This window comes from Electrona antarctica, assembly GCF_951216825.1.
Source record: "Electrona antarctica genome assembly, chromosome: 17".
NCBI lineage: Eukaryota > Metazoa > Chordata > Actinopteri > Myctophiformes > Myctophidae > Electrona > Electrona antarctica.
The window spans coordinates 32,574,641-32,597,687 of record NC_136798.1 but is presented as its reverse complement, the minus strand read 5'-3'; the positions used below and the strand labels follow the sequence as shown (position 1 = coordinate 32,597,687).

The 23,047-nt window shown below is 41.3% G+C and overlaps 1 protein-coding gene across 3 annotated transcripts in view; it reads left to right on the top strand.

The window, feature by feature from the left end:
* Positions 1 to 7,784: 7,784 nt before the first annotated feature.
* arid1b (AT-rich interactive domain 1B) overlaps positions 7,785 to 23,047 on the top strand; it is an 83,215-nt gene continuing 67,952 nt past the window's right edge. For all 3 annotated transcript variants that reach the window (XM_079526760.1, XM_079526759.1, XM_079526758.1), the window contains exons 1-2: positions 7,785 to 9,266; positions 17,186 to 17,374. In XM_079526760.1, coding sequence (XP_079382886.1) covers positions 8,046 to 9,266; positions 17,186 to 17,374 — 1,410 coding nt within the window. In that variant the 5' untranslated portion in view covers positions 7,785 to 8,045. The remainder of the gene's footprint in view (positions 9,267 to 17,185; positions 17,375 to 23,047) is intronic.

Sequence of the window (23,047 nt, the reverse complement as noted above, 5' to 3'; positions counted from 1 at the left end):
AGCACAAGGACATTTAGAAAATATTGCCTTATAATAGGATGCCAATGGTGGCCATACTGTACAGGCCATTTTCAACACAATTCCAGGCAACTTCTTTTCTGTTATTCAGGATATATCGAAGATGCAAAAATCAGCTGAGTTTGTTTTTTTTGCAATTAGATTGAGGTCAAATTAAATTATTACTGGACTAATTGATAACCATGGCATGATGATTGTCTACTACTGCATCAGAGGGACTGACTGACTATGTACAATATGATATGAGATGCATGCATGTTCCTGCTCATTCTGTTCTTATCTTTGTTTCCATAATCTTCTAGGGACATAGATCCACTGTCTTACTGTACGGTATATATTTATTTCTCTCTCTGTGTGTGTGTAATAAACTGTCTAGAATGTATGTGCCTGGGTGTAGACCTCAAGTGGAGAGGGGTCTAGCCTGGGACTGCGCCCTTCTCAAGGGAGGTCTAAAAGACTCAAGCGAAGGAGAACATGCTCACAGATAATCAAAAATCAGACGAGATACGATTACGGTCTTGGTGTCTAGGACAATGGGATTGTACGGTAAAATAGAATCTGAATCTACTTAAGTGTTTTAGTGATAACAGAAAATAATCAAATCCACCTATGACAGAGAGAGATTCAGCACATTGTAATCAGTTCGTAGTCAGACACATTACAGGCAGGTAGTCACATACATTCTAGAGTATTACACACACAGTAGGACAGTGGATCTATGACGTCCCTATAGTAGATTATGGAAACCATGATAAAAACAGAATGAGCAGGAACACGCATGTATCTCATATCATATTGTATAGTCAGTCCCTCTGATGCAGTAGTATAGACAATCATTATGTCATGGTTATCAATATGCATATGCAGATAAATGTGTTGTCACTGAGTCAGGCTCAGCTGCCTGACTCAGTGCCACATTTCATTACATTGGTGCTTGGGCACCTGCCCTTTTGCATCAAAGATCCGTGGCCCTTTTCATTTTTGCATGTTATTGAGAACGTATACTTACTTACTGTATTTTACTGTCAATGACATGGGCCAAGAAATTTGTGGAACATCTTGCTCCGTTAGCATAACACATCCAATGTACTAGCCTACATTTCTGGTACCCCCAAAACATCTGCACGTGAGGTTTGAGCACATGTCCCCTCAGTGCTCTCTCCACGGGCCAACTTGTTGTTACAACTTTATTAATTCCACTGGGGTCAATTAGTTTCTCTTAAATGCTGTACAATCCCAAGTGTTATTGAACTCTCAGAATGTACAAATGTGGCCCGGACAGCTGGTGTAGTCTGGGCACCTACACTGCTGACCTAGCCTGACAACGTGTTGTAGGTTCGAGTCCCGATCCTGACGACCGTTGCTGCGTGTCACTCCCCTTCCTGTCAGTCTACTGTACTGTATCAGAAAAGCCCCCAAAAAATCATATTTTTTTTTAATAAAAATACTGTACTTGTACTGTGTGTGTGTGTGTGTGTGTGTGTGTGTGTGTGTGTGTGTGTGGCTACGCAACGTTGACACTTGGTGTTGACAAAATGGTATTTCCGTGCTTAGACATACATACTTACATACAGTATACAGACAGACACAGAGACAGACATACAACATGTATACATACATAAACACATTGCTGCATGTAGGAGTGGCTAGCACCACTCAACAATGGGCCCGTGTTCGGGGGTGGGGAGCCAGGCCAGGGAGGGAGGACCGGAGGGTGTCTCTCTGCATGTATTCCTACGGGCTGGGGCGGCACCTGTTGGGCGGGAGGTGTAGAACGAATTCTGTAGACCTATACGTCCTCTCGGTGGGGGCTCCTCACTGGCAGGTGAGTCAGTAGGATACAACAGCAGTGACAAAATGAGAAATGTGTATGTAATGGGTATGAGGAATTCATTGGCATAACGACTAAATTGGGGACAAATAATAATAATAATAATAATAACAAAAGAATCAAGTACATATTCAAATGAGAAACCTTCACTTGCAGTTGCAGTTGAGTAATATTTGACCAGGAGTATCTATACTTTGACTTAATCACTGGGGTTGAGTAATTACTTTTTGTCTACCATTGCATATTGCAACGTGTGTTGATGTTGTACAGTAGAGTTTCGGACTGTTTTTGCCTTTATGTTCGCCTATAATTTGGCAAGAAAAGGGATGCTTGGGTTTATGTTATTAACCACTTGAACCATAGCATCTCTCTTCTGGGGGGCATACATTAAACAAAAATTGTAGATCTACAAGAAATATTGTCTATTTTCGGTTAAGAGATTCTGTTTACAGCTGGAACAAAAGAGTGGATCAAGTACATAGTCGACTCTGGTCAACCAAGTAAGCCTGTGACTTTTTATCTGTTACAATAGATTTTGCCATAGTGAACAATTTGATAAAGCACACAAGCCAACTTTGATCAAAACTAATAAATGTTGATAAAAAGCTAAATCTAACCAATTAAAAAGCACACAAATACATGATCAAATGATTGATGAAAGTTTAGACTTATTTATAATTTCCTAAATTATGATCGGATAGGAGGTGTGAAATAATATAGTACAAAGCCATGGGTTTAGGGATTTTTCCTATCTGTACCATTTAGGATAAACCATTTCATAAAAGAGAAGTTGAGTGTGGAAGTGGAAAATCCGGGAAATGGACTTTCCATGTGCCTCGTGTTTGGGAATAATAGAGGCAACAATAACAATCTTACATTAAAAAATCACACCCGTGTGAACTGAGTGGTGTAAGGTATTATATAGCCTGATCAGCTGTGGTCTGACGTAATGAAATCACACCCGGGTGAACTGGGTGACCATAGCAACCATGCTCATTTTTTGGTACGAACAGACACGTAAACTAACAAAGCTGAAATCACACCTGTGTGAACTGGGTGACCATAGCAACCATGCTAATTTTTTTGGTACGGATAGACACGTAAACTAACAAAGCCAGTTGTAGGAGTGGTTTACACCACTCAAAAAGTGTATTTATATACCTGCCCTATTCCCCATGCACTTGGTTGAGTGTTGCTGGAAGTGTTTACCTGTAAGTTTTCATTTAATTTCAATTGATGAGTAGAGATAGTTGATGGAATGTTTGGAACATAAATAATCCACTCCACAAGGGGGCACTGAGAGACTGAATGTCAGCTTTACTGATTGGAATTGTGTAATGTACTTTAAGTGACACTGGAGAGGAGACAGATTGAATACAGAAAATGTCATGTGGAGAGACCCTCTAAAACGAATGAGAACAGAAAATCTGCTAGATCCAGCCTTTCAGACCATGGGGCCATATCAGAAATGTACATAATATGATCATAATCCAATAAATCCATCCAACCGCCTCTCTAATATACAATATACTGCCGAAGGAGTCAGCACACCGAAAATAGCAGATCTACTACACTCGTGAGCTTGCAGATTGGCTTTTTTCAGTGCGCGTGCGCGAGCAGTGTGACACCTTCATACGATGGTGTATAAATCAGGCAAGTGTCCTTGAGCCAAACACTATGCAAGCTGCTCCTCTGAATTTAGCCTCACGAGACAGCCTCCCTGTTCACCCGGCTCTTAAATAGATCAGGCTAAATGTATGAATTTTGGTAGGTGTAGGGCCAATGTCGTATTGTGTTACCGTATACTATTTTATTTACAGGACATTAGAAATATGGGTGGCACATGTACCAGTGTAACAGTAAATATGCAGAGCAAGTTGTGTTATTGAAATTAACTCTAACCTTTAAATGGTATAATCATGACTCATGTCTTCAGAATTTATGAGAGTAAGAAAGGGGCACTTATATTTGACTAAAACCTCAGCAAGGAAGGTTTGAAATTGTTCAAGAATTCTAATCCAAACAAAACATTAACATAATTTACATATATAACAGGTTGTACTGAAACTCTCTATAGAAGAAACAATTCTATCGCAGGCAGCAGGCCTAGCCCCATATGTGACCTCAGTCCCTGCACTCATTCTGTAGCTCTCATCTCGGAGCTACAGAATGAGCACAGGGACTGAGGTCACATACAGTATTGGGCAGCAGGCCGATCTATATTCTATTAGATTATACTTTGCTGCTGCTCATTTTTGCTTTAAGGAATCTTTTTGTAGATTATCTTTTTGACAATATACAGTTTGGGACCTATAGGGCCCTGTCTTGCTACCTAAACCCTAAACTTATTAGCTATATTCTATTTTGAAAAACAGTTTAAAATGGTTCAACTAGCCGATCTACATCGACACGTTGTGAGCTCAAATAGTAAAAGATAGGTTCCCTACTATACAGGTGGCTATGAAATGTGTTCTTATACATTATTGCATCTGCTTCCTTACAGATGTACTGAATGATAGTAGAATAAGTGGTCAGGAGGTGCACGCACATACCAGGCTAATTCAACGGGTGCTCGAACAAAAAGAACAAACTGCAAGAGAAAGAAGAAGTCTGCACACCGTTTTGAAAGCTCCCCATAAACTTTATTACCAAGGCGGAAAAAAATTAAGAATTTAACATCCTATCAGGACCACGAAGCAACTGTTAATGACTGAGAAAGCAAGGACGTGATCAGACTGTCAACCAGAACAGTCTGTCGAAAACTACCTACAGTAGTACTGTAGAGAGCGATTTTATAGTATGAGGTTGCAGTGCATAAACCCCTCATTACAAAGACAAATGCACATTGAGTTCATTGTTGCTAAAAACCACTGGCTCTGGTCTCAGATGTGGAAAAAGGTGCAGATACGGTCTAAGTGATGAGGTCAACACAGCTACACGGACACCAATACAATTTAATTCTGATGGGAGTGGTCTCTTCTTGACCATGCACCCATCCACAATGAATGAGGTGTCACTGAATGGTTTGATGAATATGAAAATGATGTGAATCATATGCTATGGCCTTCACAATTACCAACCCATGCCGTTGAACACCTACAGTATGGGTGATTTTGGACTGATGTGTTAGAGTTGGTAGACAGTGTTCTCCACCACCACCACCACCAAAACACCAAATGAGATGTTTTGTTAGAAAGGTGTTCCATCCCTCAAATACAGTTCCAGAAACTTCTAGATCCCAGATCTACAGTATGTTAAGGTGCAGTGAAGGTGTTCTGGTAGCTTGTGGTAGAGTGGACATTTATGTAATATTTTCCTTTAACTTGTGAAATATGTATAACTATAACCTGTGCCCTTCTGGGCACAGGTCTCCACCAGGAGGATAGGACTGTGTGAGATGTTTGGCAAAATGTTTTTGAGGCATTTTGTTCCAAAAATGTGTTTTGCAAAAATCAACCTGTTGGTGGCGCTATAACAGGCCAATGTGAAAAGGGTGGGATATATTCCTCAGCCTAGTAAGAAAATGTGTGAAAGATTTCACGTAAATTGCATGCTGCGTTAATGATTTGAGGCTTTTGTTCAAAACGGGGCAATCTTGCAAACTGTGAAAGCTAATTATAGCCAATTAGGATGGAATATGAAATATCGGACAGATCCGACTTGAGCACATGATCATAGAGATGGTGTGTAACGATTTGTGAATGTGAAAAATGTGTTTTTCAAAAGTCAGCCTCCTGGTGGCGCTATTAAAGGCAGATGCGGAAAATGCAGGTCAAAGGTTTGTCCTTGGCCTCTAGGGAGTGTGCATGCAACGTTTCACGCAGATCGGTGCAGTTTTAGGTAAAAAATGTGAAAAGCTGCCTCATGGTGGCGTTATAACAGGCCGTTCTGGAAAATGTGGGGCAGAGGTTCATCGTTGGCATCCAGGGAGTGTGTGTGCAAAGTTTGGCATCGACCGGGTTAATGGTGCCAGAGATTAGCTGGTAACAGACGGATGGAAGGACGGACACACACACACACACACACGGACACACACACGGACGGAGTGCAAAACATACTCTCTCCCCAAGCCTTCGGCCTGGTGGAGACAATTACAGCTTGTAGGTTGATTGATAATGCATATTTTCATGGCTATTTTGTTTAATATTCTGTCTATATTGCTGCTGTATTGTGTGTTGTATGTAGGCTACTGTATGTAGATAGGCTACTGTGACATCAAAAATCTTGAAATCTTCTACAAACCTTGGGTTATATATGACTTCCTTTACGAAAATGGGTACCCCAGGACCAACATTGTTGAAATAACAATATTATTGTCATTTAACATTTTTATTTTGAGACATGCAGCAAACACTAATAATACTGTCACCTTTTTAAAGATACTATTGCACAAATTGAATTATAAGCTGCAATGGGACAAATACAATCGTAAAGAGACATTAGATGCGGGGAGAATCCCTGAAAGACAAGTCTGTACTGTAGGCCTATGTTGGCTGTGTCGCCTTTTTAGCTCAAACATCAGTTATAAAATTGACTTCATACGCTGTTTCTGCTGCTGCTTTCTGTGGGGCTGCTGCTGTCTGACCCACTTTCCCTGCTTGACTTGACTGGGAGGTCCCCTCTCATTCCTCCTTTTCACGCACACATGCACGCACGCACGCACAAAGCATGTGCTCTCATGTGTAGTCAATTTACATTTCCCACTGTGAACTAGACGAAGATATAGCCTAATGCTGCAACTGCAAAATAACAAATATATAAAATATAAAAAATAAAGTAACAGAAAACATACATAACATTGCTATGACGCAGGAAATAATCTAATTCATTATGTTTTTGTTGTAAATATAGGGTACATAGAGGCCCAGTGATTCGTGGAAATGCAGACTTTGCTCCTTTGTCCATGATTTAATAACATTTAAATTGCAGCTATTCTACTGGGGACAATGTTTTCTTTTACAACTACTCTCTACTCAGAATATGCCTTGGTTTCTTTGAAATAGCCTCAAGTGGCTAAACACAAACTGGCTGACTAAACATTTTGCTGATTTCCCAATGTAAAATGCCTATTTCCCCACAATTTGCCTTCATATCCGTTTACACATTACAAATTGTTTTAAACATGATTTATATAGCCTTAAGCTGTAGGCTACAATATTGTTTTGCCAAATTATTCTACACTACTAACAAAGTGATATTTCTTTTGGTTGTTTATTTGTGCTATAGGCCTATTAGTGTTGTCACTCTAGATTTATTCCATCCATGTGCACAGTGCACTGCAGGTAGAGGTTTGGTCAGTATCATCCAGGCTGACTGGAAGTGGAACCAAGGCTCGGTCGGATGTGCTCGACCATGGCCGCGCAGGTAGCACCAGCCCCGGCGTCAAATGATAAGTAAAGGTCGGTTATTAGGCTAGACTACATCCCATAGCCTGGAGGGCTAGGTTGTTCTACGATTGGCTAGTTCGTTGTTAGGCCAACTGCTGACGGTGGGCAGCATAGTGGTGTACTGTACAGCCAAAATAATAAACTTGACTTAAATATAAATATATCCAATCCAATACATTAAATTCACTGAGCCAACATTTCCCAAAAAATTTATCTAGTAAAGCATCCACAAGCACAACGGCAAAACGTAAAGAACACCTGTTCATAAAAATGGTTCATTGGTTTTTGAAGAGAAGGTTTAGGTTTATTATACGCCTAAAACTAACAATAATTTACATTTAATCAGCCACTGCCGTACGCTAGATTGTGTAAAGTCACTATATTTGGCGAATTATGGCTAAACCTTTTATCACCTGCCACTGTGGCTAAAACCAAGGATCGTCTTGACAACCAACTAGCCAACCACAGCGCGACCGACCGTCCATCCGTCCTGGCCATGGGATCCAGACTCCCGTTATTTTAGCGAGCGATCATCTAAAAAAAACTGTTGTCTGGGGGAGCTGTACTTGGCTGACTGGTTTGAGAAAAGAAGAAAGAAGCATAATGTAACTTCTCCTCAAAGCACGAATGTAGACTAGTACAGGCTTGAAGAAGACTCGTCCGTAATAACGACAACTGGACTGTGAACAGAACACAGACATTCATATCTGATTCTGAACAGAGAGAGAGACAACAACGGAGACCAGCTGGGAGGGAAGAAACAAAAGTGGGTCTGCTGGCTCCTTCCAGTCAGTGTGTAACCCAACAACATGGAAACAACGGGGATGCAGCATGGGAACCATAAAGTGAAGCATCTCAGTAACAGTCTCGGAGGAGAGCAGCCTCATTCCCCTGCGTCTCACCTCCAACAGAACTCACCTCCTCATCGGCAACAGCAGCAGCAGCAGCAACAACCACCATTCAACAACCAGTTTATTATTCACCACCGACAGCAACAGCGACAAATTCACAACAACACAAACAACAACCCGCAGTCGACACAACAACAACAACAAGGAGGACGAGAAAGTGGAAATCACCAACAACAACACCATCATGGAGGAGCTAAGGAAAACATCCAGAAGAAGAATAGAGCGGATGAGCAGCAGACCAGTGTCGACCAGGAGGTAGAGGAGGAGGGACGGATGGACAGCGGCAGCAGGTACGAGCAGCAGCAACATGCCAGCAACAGCAACCCTGCTCCTCCTCCTCCTGCCCTGAGTGGGAACAGCTCCGGTGTTACCGAGTTTAATCATTATTATGGGAATGGAAGAAGGGGAGGAGGAGGGCCTTGCTTTGATCAACATGGCGGACAACAAAGCCCAGGGACTGGGGTAATAATGCACTCGGTACAGAGCAACAACAGCGGCGCCACTATGGATCAGGTCCACCACAACTCGCACGACGGCGGAGGGTACAACAACAACAACCCGAGCCCGTATAACCACTACCCGAACTACCGAGCCGGCTACGGGAACAACAGCGGCTACGGAGGAGGGGGCATGATGAGCCCCAGCTCGCGGACCACCATGGGCCCGGCGGCCGGGAGCGGCAGCAGCGGCGGCAGCAACACGGCTACAGCCGCGGCTAGTCACAGCAAGGCGGCCCTGGCTTCCGCCACTTCGCCGGGCGGAGGAGTCGTTAACGCCGCCGCTGGGGGGTTCCAGCAGAGGTTCCCCCCCGGACAGCAGGGTGGTGGGCCCCAGCAGCAGCAGCAGCAGCACCCTTCGGGGGCAACGCCGACTTTAAACCAGCTGCTGACATCTCCGAGCCCCATGATGCGGGCGGGAGGAGGTGGTTATGGAAGCGGCGGATATCAAGACTACAACAGCCTGAGCCCGTCTTCGCAGGGGCTCCAGGGGAAGGACATGGGGGTCCAGTACCACGGCTCTGCCGGCGGCCACGGCGGTTGGGGACCCGGGCAGCCCGGGCAGAGGAGCCACCCGGGGGGTCCCGGCGGGACCGGCGGACCAGGAGCGGGCAGATCACAGGTAAATTATAATGACGTTATTACATCAGTTGTTGTTGTTAGCTGGTGAGGATGAGGTCGGACGTGTCGACACATCTTTCCCGGTGGAAAATTACCTTATTAATGTCGTTTTTGTCGAGTTATAAAGTATCGCCCCGACAATACAATAACAGCGTATTTTAAGCTGAGAATGCGCCACCTTTGATGAGAATGCGTCATTTTATGTACAGGACGGAGCCTTCAAGAACAGTTCGCTGTTGCTAACCCGCTAGCTATGGGTGTAGCACCAAGTTAGCTTAATGCTAAGCTAGCTGACGAATAGCTAGTTGTTGTTTTTTTACCTCCACTTAAGCTAGACATCATTGGTATTGTTATGTACACATTCTTGATATGATTTGAGCCATGTAACAATCATTTGTTTGACTTAAAGGCAATTCACAGAGCAGACAATAAGGAATAATAACGTAAATTCGAGGTAATGCTGGTGGTTAACTTAGTGTTTCGATTCTGTGTCCAAGGTGACTTGTCCGTTTTTTAGCTTGCTATGTTAAGCTAAGTTAACGATAGCATGCTAACTGTAATCAACGTAGCCAGGCCCGCGCGGATTGGAAGTATCTTGGTCTGAACTTCTGCGCCCGTGATTGTGATGAACTGATTTTAAGTTACGTTTTGATATTACAATATGAAACACTTGCCATTGATTTACCATCTTCTTAGGCCTATCGGCGAACTGGGTCACTTCCTTTTGGAATGGCTCTAAAGTGTTTATTGTCACCCAGGTGGAGCAAAGTGAGCTGTCATTATTTTTTTTTAACGACCCCCCCCCCCCAGAACATTTGTTATCTTCTATCATGGTAATGGTTTTCTGACCAAGCGGGGATTGTGTGTTCTGTCTAAATCGCGTAATGGTTTTTCACCCCTATAAAGAGTTCTTTCATCTCGTGTCATGGCCTTAACTTTTCCTGGCAGGGTGCCCATTATATCCCCATTGCATTGCAACACAAGAACCCACTGACCTTCACACATGCAGATTAGCCATGTGCCTGGTCTGGTCTACAATCAACACACATTAGTCAGTGGAGCAAAACATCCAACTCTCTCAACTGTCACCCACATAGCCAAGGTCTGCTTCAGTGTCTGTTCGTGATTTGTGACTTGCAAAATAATACCTGGCATATGATAGCAAAGTGCTTTCATATTAAGAACTTTTCCTTTTAAAATAGTTACTGTTTTGATGGGACTGGATATGGTGTTTTTGAATATATAATTTCAGCATCCATTATTTTGACCCTTTGTGTTACATATTTATTCAATGTGTCTTATTTTTCTATTTGTTATTTTACTCTTCATGTGACCACTGCGCTCTGACTGTAGGTGCGCTATCCGTTCAAAACATATCAAAATAACGGTAGTGGGCCGCACACACCAACGTTTCGGCCGTAACGTTTGTCCCTGTTCAAAAATGAAATAAATATTTTGAACTTAAGTCTTGGTGTGTGCGACTCTATATGTTATTTCAAATGTTTTCCTAACTTTGTGTAAATTACCAGGCAGGTTCAGGCAGCGTACTTGAAATGTTTTAGAATTGTGTTATTGGTGCCTTATAAACTCTCTTAAGGGAAAGGCTGAAAGACAAGAAATGGAAATTAAGTTAGATTATTTATCTTTTTACAAGGATGTACATTACAGTAACGGAAGTTACAGAACCTTTACAGATTTAATTAAATTCATTCATATTTGTTGTTGATAGGCTGCTATATTGACTGTACAATAATGTTGATGATACTGATAGACTACATTGATTCATCCAGATAGTTGAAGGCCAGTAGACACAGTACCTTATTGGCGATAATTATAAATGTATAATTGCATTCTATTCACAAGTAGTTATGGACTTCTTTAAATGTATACTTGCTAGACTGTGTGTAACCTATTCAGAGATACAGTAGATGTCTAGTGTTAAAATATAAGCCCAAACATTTCATTTATTTTTCTATTATCTATCTTGGTTGGGTTCTTCACTATACTTATTTATCATGTCCAAGGAAACCAGACACGGATGCACTGTGACTGACATTGGTAAATCATTGGTTTCATGGAAGACAGTAAGACACCTGTCTACTCATTATGAGCCGTTATGGTTTAAGACTTGTAAGTGTTTTGCTCAAGGACACTTCAACATGCAATTTTAGGATGAGCCTGGTGGATTGAATGGAGAACTTTCAGATTATGGTGAACTAAATGCCTTGCTCAATGGTACCTCAACAGTAGTTTTTACAACCCCTATCCAGTATCCAGAACTTCTGCATTGGTGTCGCAGGTTTGAGATATCACAAATTATAAACAAATGATGAAACAGTGTTCACTGTGTTAATTTATTATTATTTTGTGTTGTTTGCCTACTGCTCTCTTGCCCTGTTCAACCAGCAGCAGTAGATCACAAGTCAGAGACATGCATGATGTGTTACAAAGAATCAAGCCAACTGTTAGTATACTGCCTCTTGACTCTCCATTAATTTGTAGATTCAGTGGGAAAACAGTTCAAGTTTATTCCAAGTATTTTTTTCTACATGTTTCTTTGTGCCTCTGCAAGTCATTGCTGATGAAATGTTTGTGTATTTCACCCTCCATTGCTCTTCACTGATGCCATTAGGGGATTTCTTTAAAAACATTTATTTATCCAGGAATGGCTGACTGAGCGTGGATGCTTTCAAAGCTTAACCCTACTTCACATTCATAGAGCTACACACATTAACACCAGGAACCTGTCCAGTTTAACCGCTGCCTCAATGAAATTGAAAAAAAAAGTAATTGTGGAACTGGAAAATATTATTGCCATAGGCAATATGTTGAGCAGTCCTATTCTCCAGTAGTGTTTTTAATTGAGTTTGTCCATCTAAAAGTAACCCTCGATTATGAAAGAAGATGAAGTCAGATGGTCTCAACGGGTGTATTTGTTTTCTCTTCAAACACAAATGATGTTCAAACACAGTAAACTATAAAACAGAATAAATACGTTTAGAATCATATTAAATTATTTCATAGTTTCACTCAATAAAATCGGTGCATTTAAATTCACCACTTTCAAATGGTACAATTCAACAACAAAATAGTTGATTGAAGAATTACAGAACATTTCAAGCACAACTCGATACAAAGACTGTTAACTGTGGACGACACCATAAAGCATTACACTTGTTTACAATATGGTCCACCCTTTTCAATTCATCAGAACATTTAGGGACGTACAAATATACACTTCTAGAGTAGAGTAAAGAGTAGAGTTTATTTATTTTGGTCATTAAAAACAATACAGTGCCTGCTTTGTGTTTTTTTTTTTGCAAAAATAAATATTGACCAAAAATGTGCAGGCTGAAGCCTAAGCTTATTGTGCCTACCCTTCTAACAAATAAATTACTTTCATAGGTAAAATAATAATAATAATTCTATATAATCAAAAACAGGAAAATCATCATAAAAGGAGGTAAACTGGGAAGAAACATAAATGAATTTATAGTTGATTATAATTCAGTGATAACTTAAAGGATAATTTCATGCTGGAAGGCTTTCTTACCTTTCGTTGCAGTTGTTGGGTCCGCACCAAAGTGGTCTAGGTGTTGTTTTGTGCAAAAACGCATTATTGGCTATTTCCCCTATACTGTATAAACCCTCAATGGGGTGCTGGGTATTTGTGCTAATTCGCTTATTTCCATTTAAATGCTCGAAATTATTTTTTTGGGTATAAATCCTCTTCATAATGTCAACAGTATGTGTAGCATGACACTTTACTGCATAGTAACCCTGTTGCTGTGCTCCATCCACTTGCATGGAGCTCGCAACGTCTCGCGATAGATGAGACTTCACGCTTTACGGCTTAATAAAAAAGTTAAAATGACCAAGTGTCACAGTACCGTAACCTTAGCTTATCTTCACATAAATCCACATACAGTACATGTTTAGAAGAGATGAGGCTCATTTTGAGTGTTGACCTCAGCTGACCCAATGTGTTTTCTGACCCTCTGCAGAGAACCATTGACTTAATCCTAGGAAATTAACTGATTCTTAATACACAGTTGGTGGGTGCGTAATTCAGTCCCTTGCTGATGGATATTTTGACTGTATTTTGACCCTGCGATGCCTCATTTCAGGCCCTGACACGCCAAGCCAGTATTGGCCGAAAACCCAATTTTTGAGAATCTGTGGCCGACAATCACCTATAGTTTACTGTGGTGTATCTTGCACCGTTGGCGGTAGTCAACCAATAGCAGTGGCTGCTCACCCGACTGAGCATGTTGAATCAGCTGTGTGAATATAGTCAGCAAGGGGAGAGTCTCTGCTTGGCTGTTCAGCCTGAGCAAACCGGAGCAGAGCAGCATGAGAAAAGAAATGGAAGCAATCTAACAGCAGATAAAAAGAGGGCAAGTGTAAAATAGAGATGTGATCAACTAAAACCACAAAAGGACATTTATGCCATATCATGATATTAAGCTATCCAAAATCCAATACCTTGTCTTATAATTATGTAATTAAAATATCATTATGTAGACATAGCATTTTATAGTGTATCCTTATAGTTTCATTGTACAGATATTCTACTGTTAGACGGATGTTAGATTCTTAGCTTACTTATGATCCTTGATGACTATTTATATGTATTTGATGTATTACCATGTCGTTTTCTTGCTTACTGTAAATCACTCTGGATTGATGGAAGAGCATCTGCTAAATGCCTGAATTGTTCATTGTTATATCACAATATATCAAAAATATTTCCTAGCCTTAATACAAAGTCTTCTCCTTGGTCAACCTGGTGTCCCAGGGCCTTTAGAGCAGTGGTTCTCAACATTTTTATGTCGAGGCCCCCCCCCCAAATTAATATGTATTTGGCCGTTGACCCTCATCTGAAAATATTCAGTGCCAGCACTGCCAGGGAAGGCACCCCCATATACAATTTCTACCAGATCCTGGTAGAAATGTCTGATCTACAAGCACACGGCACATTATGATGTGTTGTCAGCTTGTAGATTGTCTATTTTCAAATAGCTGATCATGTCTATAGAGTTAAAATGGTTAAACTGATTCTGATGCTATATTAATTACAAATTCTGCGATGGAACCCCCCTCCCCCTGGAAACCCCTCAAGGACCCCACTTTGAGAACCACTGCTTTCTAGAAGACTCTCGAAGCTTAGTCCTTTTGCCACAGGCTTACTTGCTTTAACTCAATCACAGACTCTCTTGGCATACATTATTTATGTAGTTTCAAAGGTTTGCTACCAACAATCACAGCATTACAAATCCGTCCATTTATTAAGGCCCAGACTGGCTCGCTCTATAGAGGAATTGTGTCACATAGTGTGCCACATTTCATTTGACATCAATGTTAAGTTAGGCCTTTAAATGTATGCCTATTTTATTGATACTAGAGCGGTGCCCGTGGGGAAAGGCTTATTTATAGTTAGATACAGCCAGTATAGGTTTATTGTTTATTATCTAGGTCCAGTCAATTTAAGAAAGCAAAAGGAAGCTTGTTTAGGTGTCACTGGAGGCTGGAGCAACCCATCCAACATTATCAGAGCTTTAACCCATTTTGGGCGGGAACCCCATTATGTGTTTTAAGCATTATGTTATACTTTAGCTATTGAAAAATAGCAGATCTACAAGCTCATGGCGCGCTACGAGCTTGTAGGTCTGCTATTTTTGAAAAGTCGTGAAAATGTGGCGCAAATCTTTGAATATATATTCTTTCAGAGTGAACGTTTTTAAGTCAAATCTTTGCTTCTGGGGGGTCCCTGGAACAACATATTTTCAAATGTTGGCGGCCAATTACACATCATTTCTGGGGTCCTAGACATGAAATATTGAGAACCACTGATATAGAAACATAGTTATTTCAGAAAACTGAAAGGTTTAAGGTCTAAATTAGTTTTTTGTTTGTTCATAATCTTTTTTTCATAGCGAAGGATAGAAATTCATTAGTGGGCCATGGATATATTGCATCTTGTTATATGGAATCCTCAGTAGTTTCTATTTTTTTTTTTTTTTTTTTAGAAAGAATGACATCAGTGGGAAAAAAAGACAGCACTCTTCACCTACAGTTATGTCATTGTGTCATATGGGATTGTCTGTGTGTGTGTGTGTGTGTGTGTGTGTGTGTGTGAAAGTGTGCGGTGTGCACGCGTCTGTGTTAAATAATATTGAAAGGTACTGAGGCGTGTCCACTGACACTCGGGGCAGACTGGCTTTTTGAAGTGGCCCCCTGGGCTTTCTGGATTGCTCCCAGTTTTCCCTTTAAGTGCTCCTCCAATCGACTCTGAACTTGGCAAGCGAAACGGGCAGATTAGCTTCAATTGCTCCCCTCATATTTTTGGCACCGCTGAGCCTCTGTAGAATATACGCCTTCTACCCCTACCCCCAAATAAATAATTAATATGATAAGTTTCAGTTATTATTTTCTTAATTATTATTGTATATAGCACAACACATCATTTTATCCACACTAACCTTTTGGGGTGAAGTTCTTTGTAAACCTTATAGATTTGTATTTTGTACTGTAGGAATTACTTATTATTATTATTATTATTACATATATGATTCTGTATGCCCAGTGATGCAAAATGTCCACATTTTGCAGTAGACCCTAGACAGACACAGAACAGAAAACATGGAGTATTTATTCACACAGTATACATCTCCCTCACATCAGAGCAATGGGATTTCACTTCTCAAAATCAGCGTTTCCCTTGTTTTTAACGGAGCCCGCCAGAAGCGGGCTTTTGTATTGTTCTTAATTGAACTTTTAATCTGTTTTAAATCAATGACCTCTTCCATACAAGAAAGGATTCCAAATAAGCCAGCTGGCTTCTTCCTTTCCTTGCATTGTATTTTTGTTCTTTGATATGTATTGTCTATATTTTGTACTACGTGCTAAATAAATAAACCTAAACCTAAAGCGCAGATCAACTTTTGTCTGGTAGCCAGCCAACAGCGTAGCCTACGTTTTCTAGGCTTTATATTCTTTAATCCATGTTTTGATCGGATCGCATCAATAGCTGTCTCTCGTTAGCATCCTAGTGTAAAGTGTGACGGTGGCCGTGGCCATTTTGAAGATGCGTGCGCCGCCGCGCTTCCATTTGCACTCGATGTGCTGCTTTCAATGGCCTGTATCTCCAAATCGGCGCAATGAATGTCGTTTCTGGTGAAAACAAGGTTTTCTCACGGTCGGGTGTTTCCTGCACCGAGTGAGAGAACAACAACAACCGGTCAAGACACCACACACAGCATTAGGTCATCGTAACATCCGGTTACGGATATTTGGCTCTTCAAAATAAGGGTTGAAAGCGGAAAAAGATTAATTGATTGATAAATAGATGAATTAATCCTTGCGGGCAGTGGGTTAAATTGCTACACATTTTTGCCCCTTCTTACAATTTAGTCATTATGCCAATTAATTCCACTCGCTGCTTGCCACTGCTGTTGTACCCTACTGGCTCACCTGCCAGTGAGGAGGAGTCGGGCCTCTGTTCTCCTTCAAAGAACTGCAATTTGAAACTGCCCCCAGTAAAGAGTCAAAGTTCCCCTCCTCCCTTTACTGTACATATTATTTATTTTGATTTTGAACGGTTTATATAATGTTTTTGCATAGTACTGTATATTTGTATGTATTGTATGTCAATGTTCAGATTAATTGAATATGAAGGACCCCAATGGAAACAAGCCATAGTGCTTTCTTGGGTTATAAATCCTCTTAGCAGACCTTGTATTGAACCGTACTTTCCTGTGCTTTTTTTCTGCAAACTGTAACTGTAAAAGTATAAAAACATTGAAATACTCCAGTAAAAATAAAAGTACCAGTCAGAATTGTACTTAACTATAGTGCTTGAGTAAATGTACTTAGTTACTTTCCACCATTGTCACCATCCAATGGTTTGTGTCTCCTCAGGTTCCACCCATGGACGCCATGGCACTGAAGCGCTCTCAGCTGTACATGAGTAACAATCCCTACTCCCAACAACAGGGGGCGCCCTACCCAGGACAGTCATACCCTGGCCCCTCTCCTCACCGATTCCAAATGGGAATGGCCGGCCGAGGTCACATGGGCATGGGAGGCCTGCAATACCCTCAGCAACAGGTACATCTGTCTGGAAATGTTCTCACCGCCCTGAAGGGTGTTGGTGACATTTGGTGTTTTCACACTTAATCACGCCGTCCATCCACAGCCTCCCAGGGGCACTGAGACTCTAATAGAAATGTTCAGATACAGGTTGAGATTTCTATTGGAAAGATGGAAATTATGACACAAAATGGAGGCACCATTATTCTTGTGTATGCCATTCGATTTTATTAATGCCTGTATGAAGCTATCGTGAGACATTGTTAGCCAAGCCTGTTTTGCAACCTGAAAGTTTCAATTGGCACAGTCACACAGGGTTGAAATTGCAAGTGTGAAAGTGCAGTATAAATAACATAATAACATATAGTAATAAACATTGCATTCCCAAACCTTTTCATGACGAGGACCACCAAATGACCACCAAATGACCACCAAATGGCTGCGCCCCACTTTAATATAGATTGTGTGCATTTTTTTTAAAACGATAATCTGCAATTTCTAAAGACTGTTTTTTCTGAAACTTTTTGAAAATGTCAACAATAGGGACCTCAGGTAGAAAGTGGTTCGACTGGCACAACAATCTTATGAATTTAATTTGAATTCAATTATTTATATTTATTTTATGAATTTCTATGAATCACCCTCATTTTCCTTGAAGTCCCTGGTTTGCACCGTATAGTACATGATACAGCACACTGTGTTGTGTTCATAAACTTCATACGATGACCTATTTTATGCTTTGCGCTATGACGGGGTGCAGCAAAAAAAAAAGCACATCTGCAAAGCTCACACTGCATCGCATCATGACATGGTTTTCCCTATTTTCGAAAGAATTGGACAGATTTTTGACAGGCATATAATAACATGCCTAAACTAGAACTGCACTCTGTCGAGTGCCTACTTGCTTGTTGCACACAAGTAGGCCATAAATGGCCTACTAGTGCGCAAGCAGAGCGTGCAAGTACTGTAGACCGCTACAAACTTTCAAATCTCAGCTTCTCTGTGAAAGAACGTTTGCAATATTGAATTATTAGGTTTAGCTATTTGCTACGTACCTTGCTTTTGGAGTAAAAAAAGAAGTATTTTGAAGTATGGTAATGATTACTTATGCCTGTTATGGCAGTGGTGTCAGATTACAAACATGTATACATAGGGGCATTACCTTTAGTCCACCCGACACTGAAACATGTCATCGTTACGTCACCATCGATAACCAATTATACCCTGGCATTGGTACATATATTCATCACGTCATATGGTCATATGTCTATATATATGTATATGTCTGTCTATGTATATGTAATTTCTGAGTTGGTTAGTGGTATAATGTGGTTACTCGGGTGGTTTGATGCGTATGTCCCTTGAATCCACCCGACACTGAAACATATCATCATTACGTCACCATCGTAAACCAATTATACCCTGGCATTGGTACATATCTTCATCACAACATGGGACATACGCGGAAAACATACCTGCACGGTCTGCTTCCGTATGTCCCGTGCCAGCGTATGACGTCATATCTTTTGCTAAGGGACATTGGTACATATCTTCATCACGTCACGTCATGGGACATATGCATCGTAGCATGACGGAAAACATACCTGCATGGTCTGCTTCGTGCCAGCATATGACGTCATATCATATGCTGCTAAGGGACATACGCATCGTAGCACCTGACTGATAACATTACTTGCACGCTCTGCTTGTGCAAGTAAATAGGGACTACATGATGAACGTGGTTACTTAAGTCTCTCTGTGTGGGACTGAGTTTCATAAATATTTAACCAGTGAAAAGTATTAACAAGGGCTGTGACTAAATGTAATAACTACATTCGATCAATTGGAACAAAGGTTCTATATTTCCTGAAGAGTAACTGCTTTGGAGATTAAAGATATCCACCTGAAGGCGACGATATAGAGAATATGACACAAAGAATCAAAGCTAATTGCTGGTAACATTTTTGCCATAGTGTACGGGAACGCTCATACGGTATCTACTGGAAATAGATGCAAACTGTGGTCTTCCCTTCTGTTGCGCAGCCTAATGAAAAGTTTCATCACCACCGCTGTCATTCCCCCTAGATGTTCTTGATGTACAATCAATGGAATTGTGGGTAATGTGGTCCCCAAGGGCCAGACCGTCAGTTTTGCCAATCAAGATTGACATAAAACAAGTTCAGCCAGTCAGAAGTGATGTCTGGAACCAATCTCAGCACATCTGCTACTCCAAGATGATACCGCCTAGTAAATGGACCAAGTGCTTGTCGCGCTGGTGTTTGGCCTCTGTAATTGCATTTAGATCATGTGACGGTAAAACCTTGCGCGGAAAACCCCCAGGGTGGGAAAAGTACCATCAGCCAAATCATTGCACCGTGGCTGGTAGGTCTGTCCTGTGTTCACCGCTACAGCCACTATGGCGCAGAGCCAGTCTGGATTTGTTGGTCCAAGTCTGTTCTTGTATCTGGCTGGTTGTTGTATTTTAGGAGTGATCCGCTATCGTGACCTAGTGAGGAAAATGTCCAACCCTAGGCCCACCTGTAGGCCTAGCTGATATAGAAACAATCCCACAATTGTAAGGCTGCAAAAAGATTATCTTATTAGCGATCATTCTATCAATTACTTTTTTGGCGGGAACCCCTTTTGGTGTTTTAAGCATTATGTTATGCTTTAGCTGTTGAAAAATAGCAGATCGCTCTACGAGCTTGTAGATCTGCTATTTTTAAAAAATCGTGAAAATGTGGCACAAATTTGGAATATATCAGAGTAAACGTTTTTAACTCAAATGTTTGCTTCTTGGAGGTCCCTGGAAGTACATATTTTCAGATGGGGGTCCGCAGCCAAATACAGATAATTCTGGGGGTCCTTGTCTTGACATGAAAAAGGCTGAGCACCACTGACACAGAAACATAGGTTTTTCAGAAAACTGTCATGATTTGGAAGACATTTGTAGAATCCTCCTCAGGTCTAAATGGATTAACCATTTTTTGTTATTACATTTTTTATTTATCAACAAATCAATGCAAATTGTGTAGATTTTCTATAACCAACTCTTTACAATGCAAATTGTGTAGATTTTCTATAACCAACTCTTTATAATAGTTTAATTTGATTAACCGTTGCATCGCTACAGTACACAGTGTTTTGCATCTGTATGCCTGTTTGACTGTCTCCCAGTCCCAAACTAACATCTGTATGCCTGTTTGACTGTCTCCCAGTCCCAAACTAAACACATCTGTATGCCTGTTTGACTGTCTCCCAGTCCCAAACTAACATCTGTATGCCTGTTTGACTGTATCCCAGTCCCAAACTAAAAACACATCTGTATGCCTGTTTGACTGTCTCCCAGTCCCAAACTAAACCATCTGTATGCCTGTTTGACTGTCTCCCAGTCCCAAACTAAAAAGACATCTGTATGCCTGTTTGACTGTCTCCCAGTCCCAAACTAAAAAGACATCTGTATGCCTGTTTGACTGTCTCCCAGTCCCAAACTAAAAAGACATCTGTATGCCTGTTTGACTGTCTCCCAGTCCCAAACTAAAGCACATCTGTATGCCTGTTTGACTGTCTCCCAGTCCCAAACTAAAGCACATCTGTATGCCTGTTTGACTGTCTCCCAGTCCCAAACTAAAGCACATCTGTATGCCTGTTTGACTGTCTCCCAGTCCCAAACTAAAAAGACATCTGTATGCCTTTTTGACTGTCTCCCAGTCCCAAACTAAAGCACATCTGTATGCCTGTTTGACTGTCTCCCAGTCCCAAACTAAACACATCTATATGCCTGTTTGACTGTCTCACAGTCCCAAACTAAACACATCTGTATGCCTGTTTGACTGTCTCCCAGTCCCAAACTAAACACATCTGTATGCCTGTTTGACTGTCTCCCAGTCCCAAACTAAACACATCTGTATGCCTGTTTGACTGTCTCCCAGTCCCAAACTAAACACATCTGTATGCCTTTTTGACTGTCTCCCAGTCCCAAACTAAACACATCTGTATGCCTGTTTGACTGTCTCCCAGTCCCAAACTAAACACATCTGTATGCCTGTTTGACTGTCTCCCAGTCCCAAACTAAACACATCTGTATGCCTGTTTGACTGTCTCCCAGTCCCAAACTAAACACATCTGTATGCCTGTTTGACTGTCTCCCAGTCCCAAACTAAAAACACATCTGTATGCCTGTTTGACTGTATCCCAGTCCCAAACTAAACACATCTGTATGCCTGTTTGACTGTCTCCCAGTCCCAAACTAAAAACACATCTGTATGTCTGTTTGACTGTCTCCCAGTCCCAAACTAAAAACACATCTGTATGCCTGTTTGACTGTCTCCCAGTCCCACACTAAAAACACATCTGTATGCCTGTTTGACTGTCTCCCAGTCCCAAACTAAAAACACATCTGTATGCCTGTTTGACTGTCTCCCAGTCCCAAACTAAAAACACAAAAGGGGAATGTACTGTCAAGCTCTGCTAATGAAATTTAAATGGTGAATTACTACAGTCGACCGTCGCAGTGCGTTTCGCTTGCTCCTCCGTGATTACAACAGAGCTATTGTCAGAGACACAGCTCAGGCCTGTCAGGCCGCAAGTATACCAAAGCTAAGCCATGCCAGGCCAGCCAGACTGGGCAGGACTATCCCTGGACTGGTCTATTCCTGGGGCAGATCGTGCTGTGTCTGTGTTGACACGGTAAGCCAGACTTCACTTCGTTCCACTGTGGGTTTTAATGGCTCTGCAGAGGGCAGGCGGGCACTCGTATAGCACTACAGCACTCACACAGAAACGCAACATTGGAAAACACAAAAATGCAACACAGAAACGGCACTCACATGCAGCTTTTAACACACAAACATGCCTGCTAGATTCCTGAATCCTCTTATTTACTTCTAGAAAGATGTCCATGCAATTCGTCCACAGCCAATAGATTTTTACGGGTCCTTGATACGAAACGATTGTTCACAATGATCACATTTATATACCGCATATATATATATATATATATATATATATATATATATATATATATACCAAGGCGCTTTACATAGATTGTGCATTCAATTCACCCATTCACACACACATTCATACACCGATTGGTGGCAGGCACCAACCAGCACATCAGGAGCAATTAGGGGTTCAGTGTCTTGCTCAAGGACACTTCGACACTAACTCTGGGGGAGCCCGGGTTCGAACTGGCAACCTTACGGTTACCATCCAGCCACTCTGCCCCTGAGCCACCGCCACCCCAAAATACCTTTTGGTACTTTTGTGACTTTAATGAAGTTCTGAAAAGCTGCTTATTTTATGACATTGCCCGTTTGTTGTTGAATGGAAGCACACTAGTTGCTACTTAAGCTTTTTGGCGTGGATGCCTTAAAATGGATCTTCATAACAAATGTGACTGTTGATGGCCACAGCCAGGACTGTACTTAAATCCAACCAATAGATTGGTTTGGCTGATATATCTGCCAATTCTTTTTTATGACATTGGTATCGACAATCATACCCCTTTTAAGCTCATAACGCACCGCAATGCGACACATTGTTAAATGCAAGTTAAATGTTATAAAATACAAATTTCATAAAAGTTTAGTTTGTCAAAATGTCTCACTTTTGGACCAAATATCGGTCAAAACAAACGTTGACCTAGGAGTGTCCAACAATAAGGATCGGACCCAAAAATGTGGCATGGTT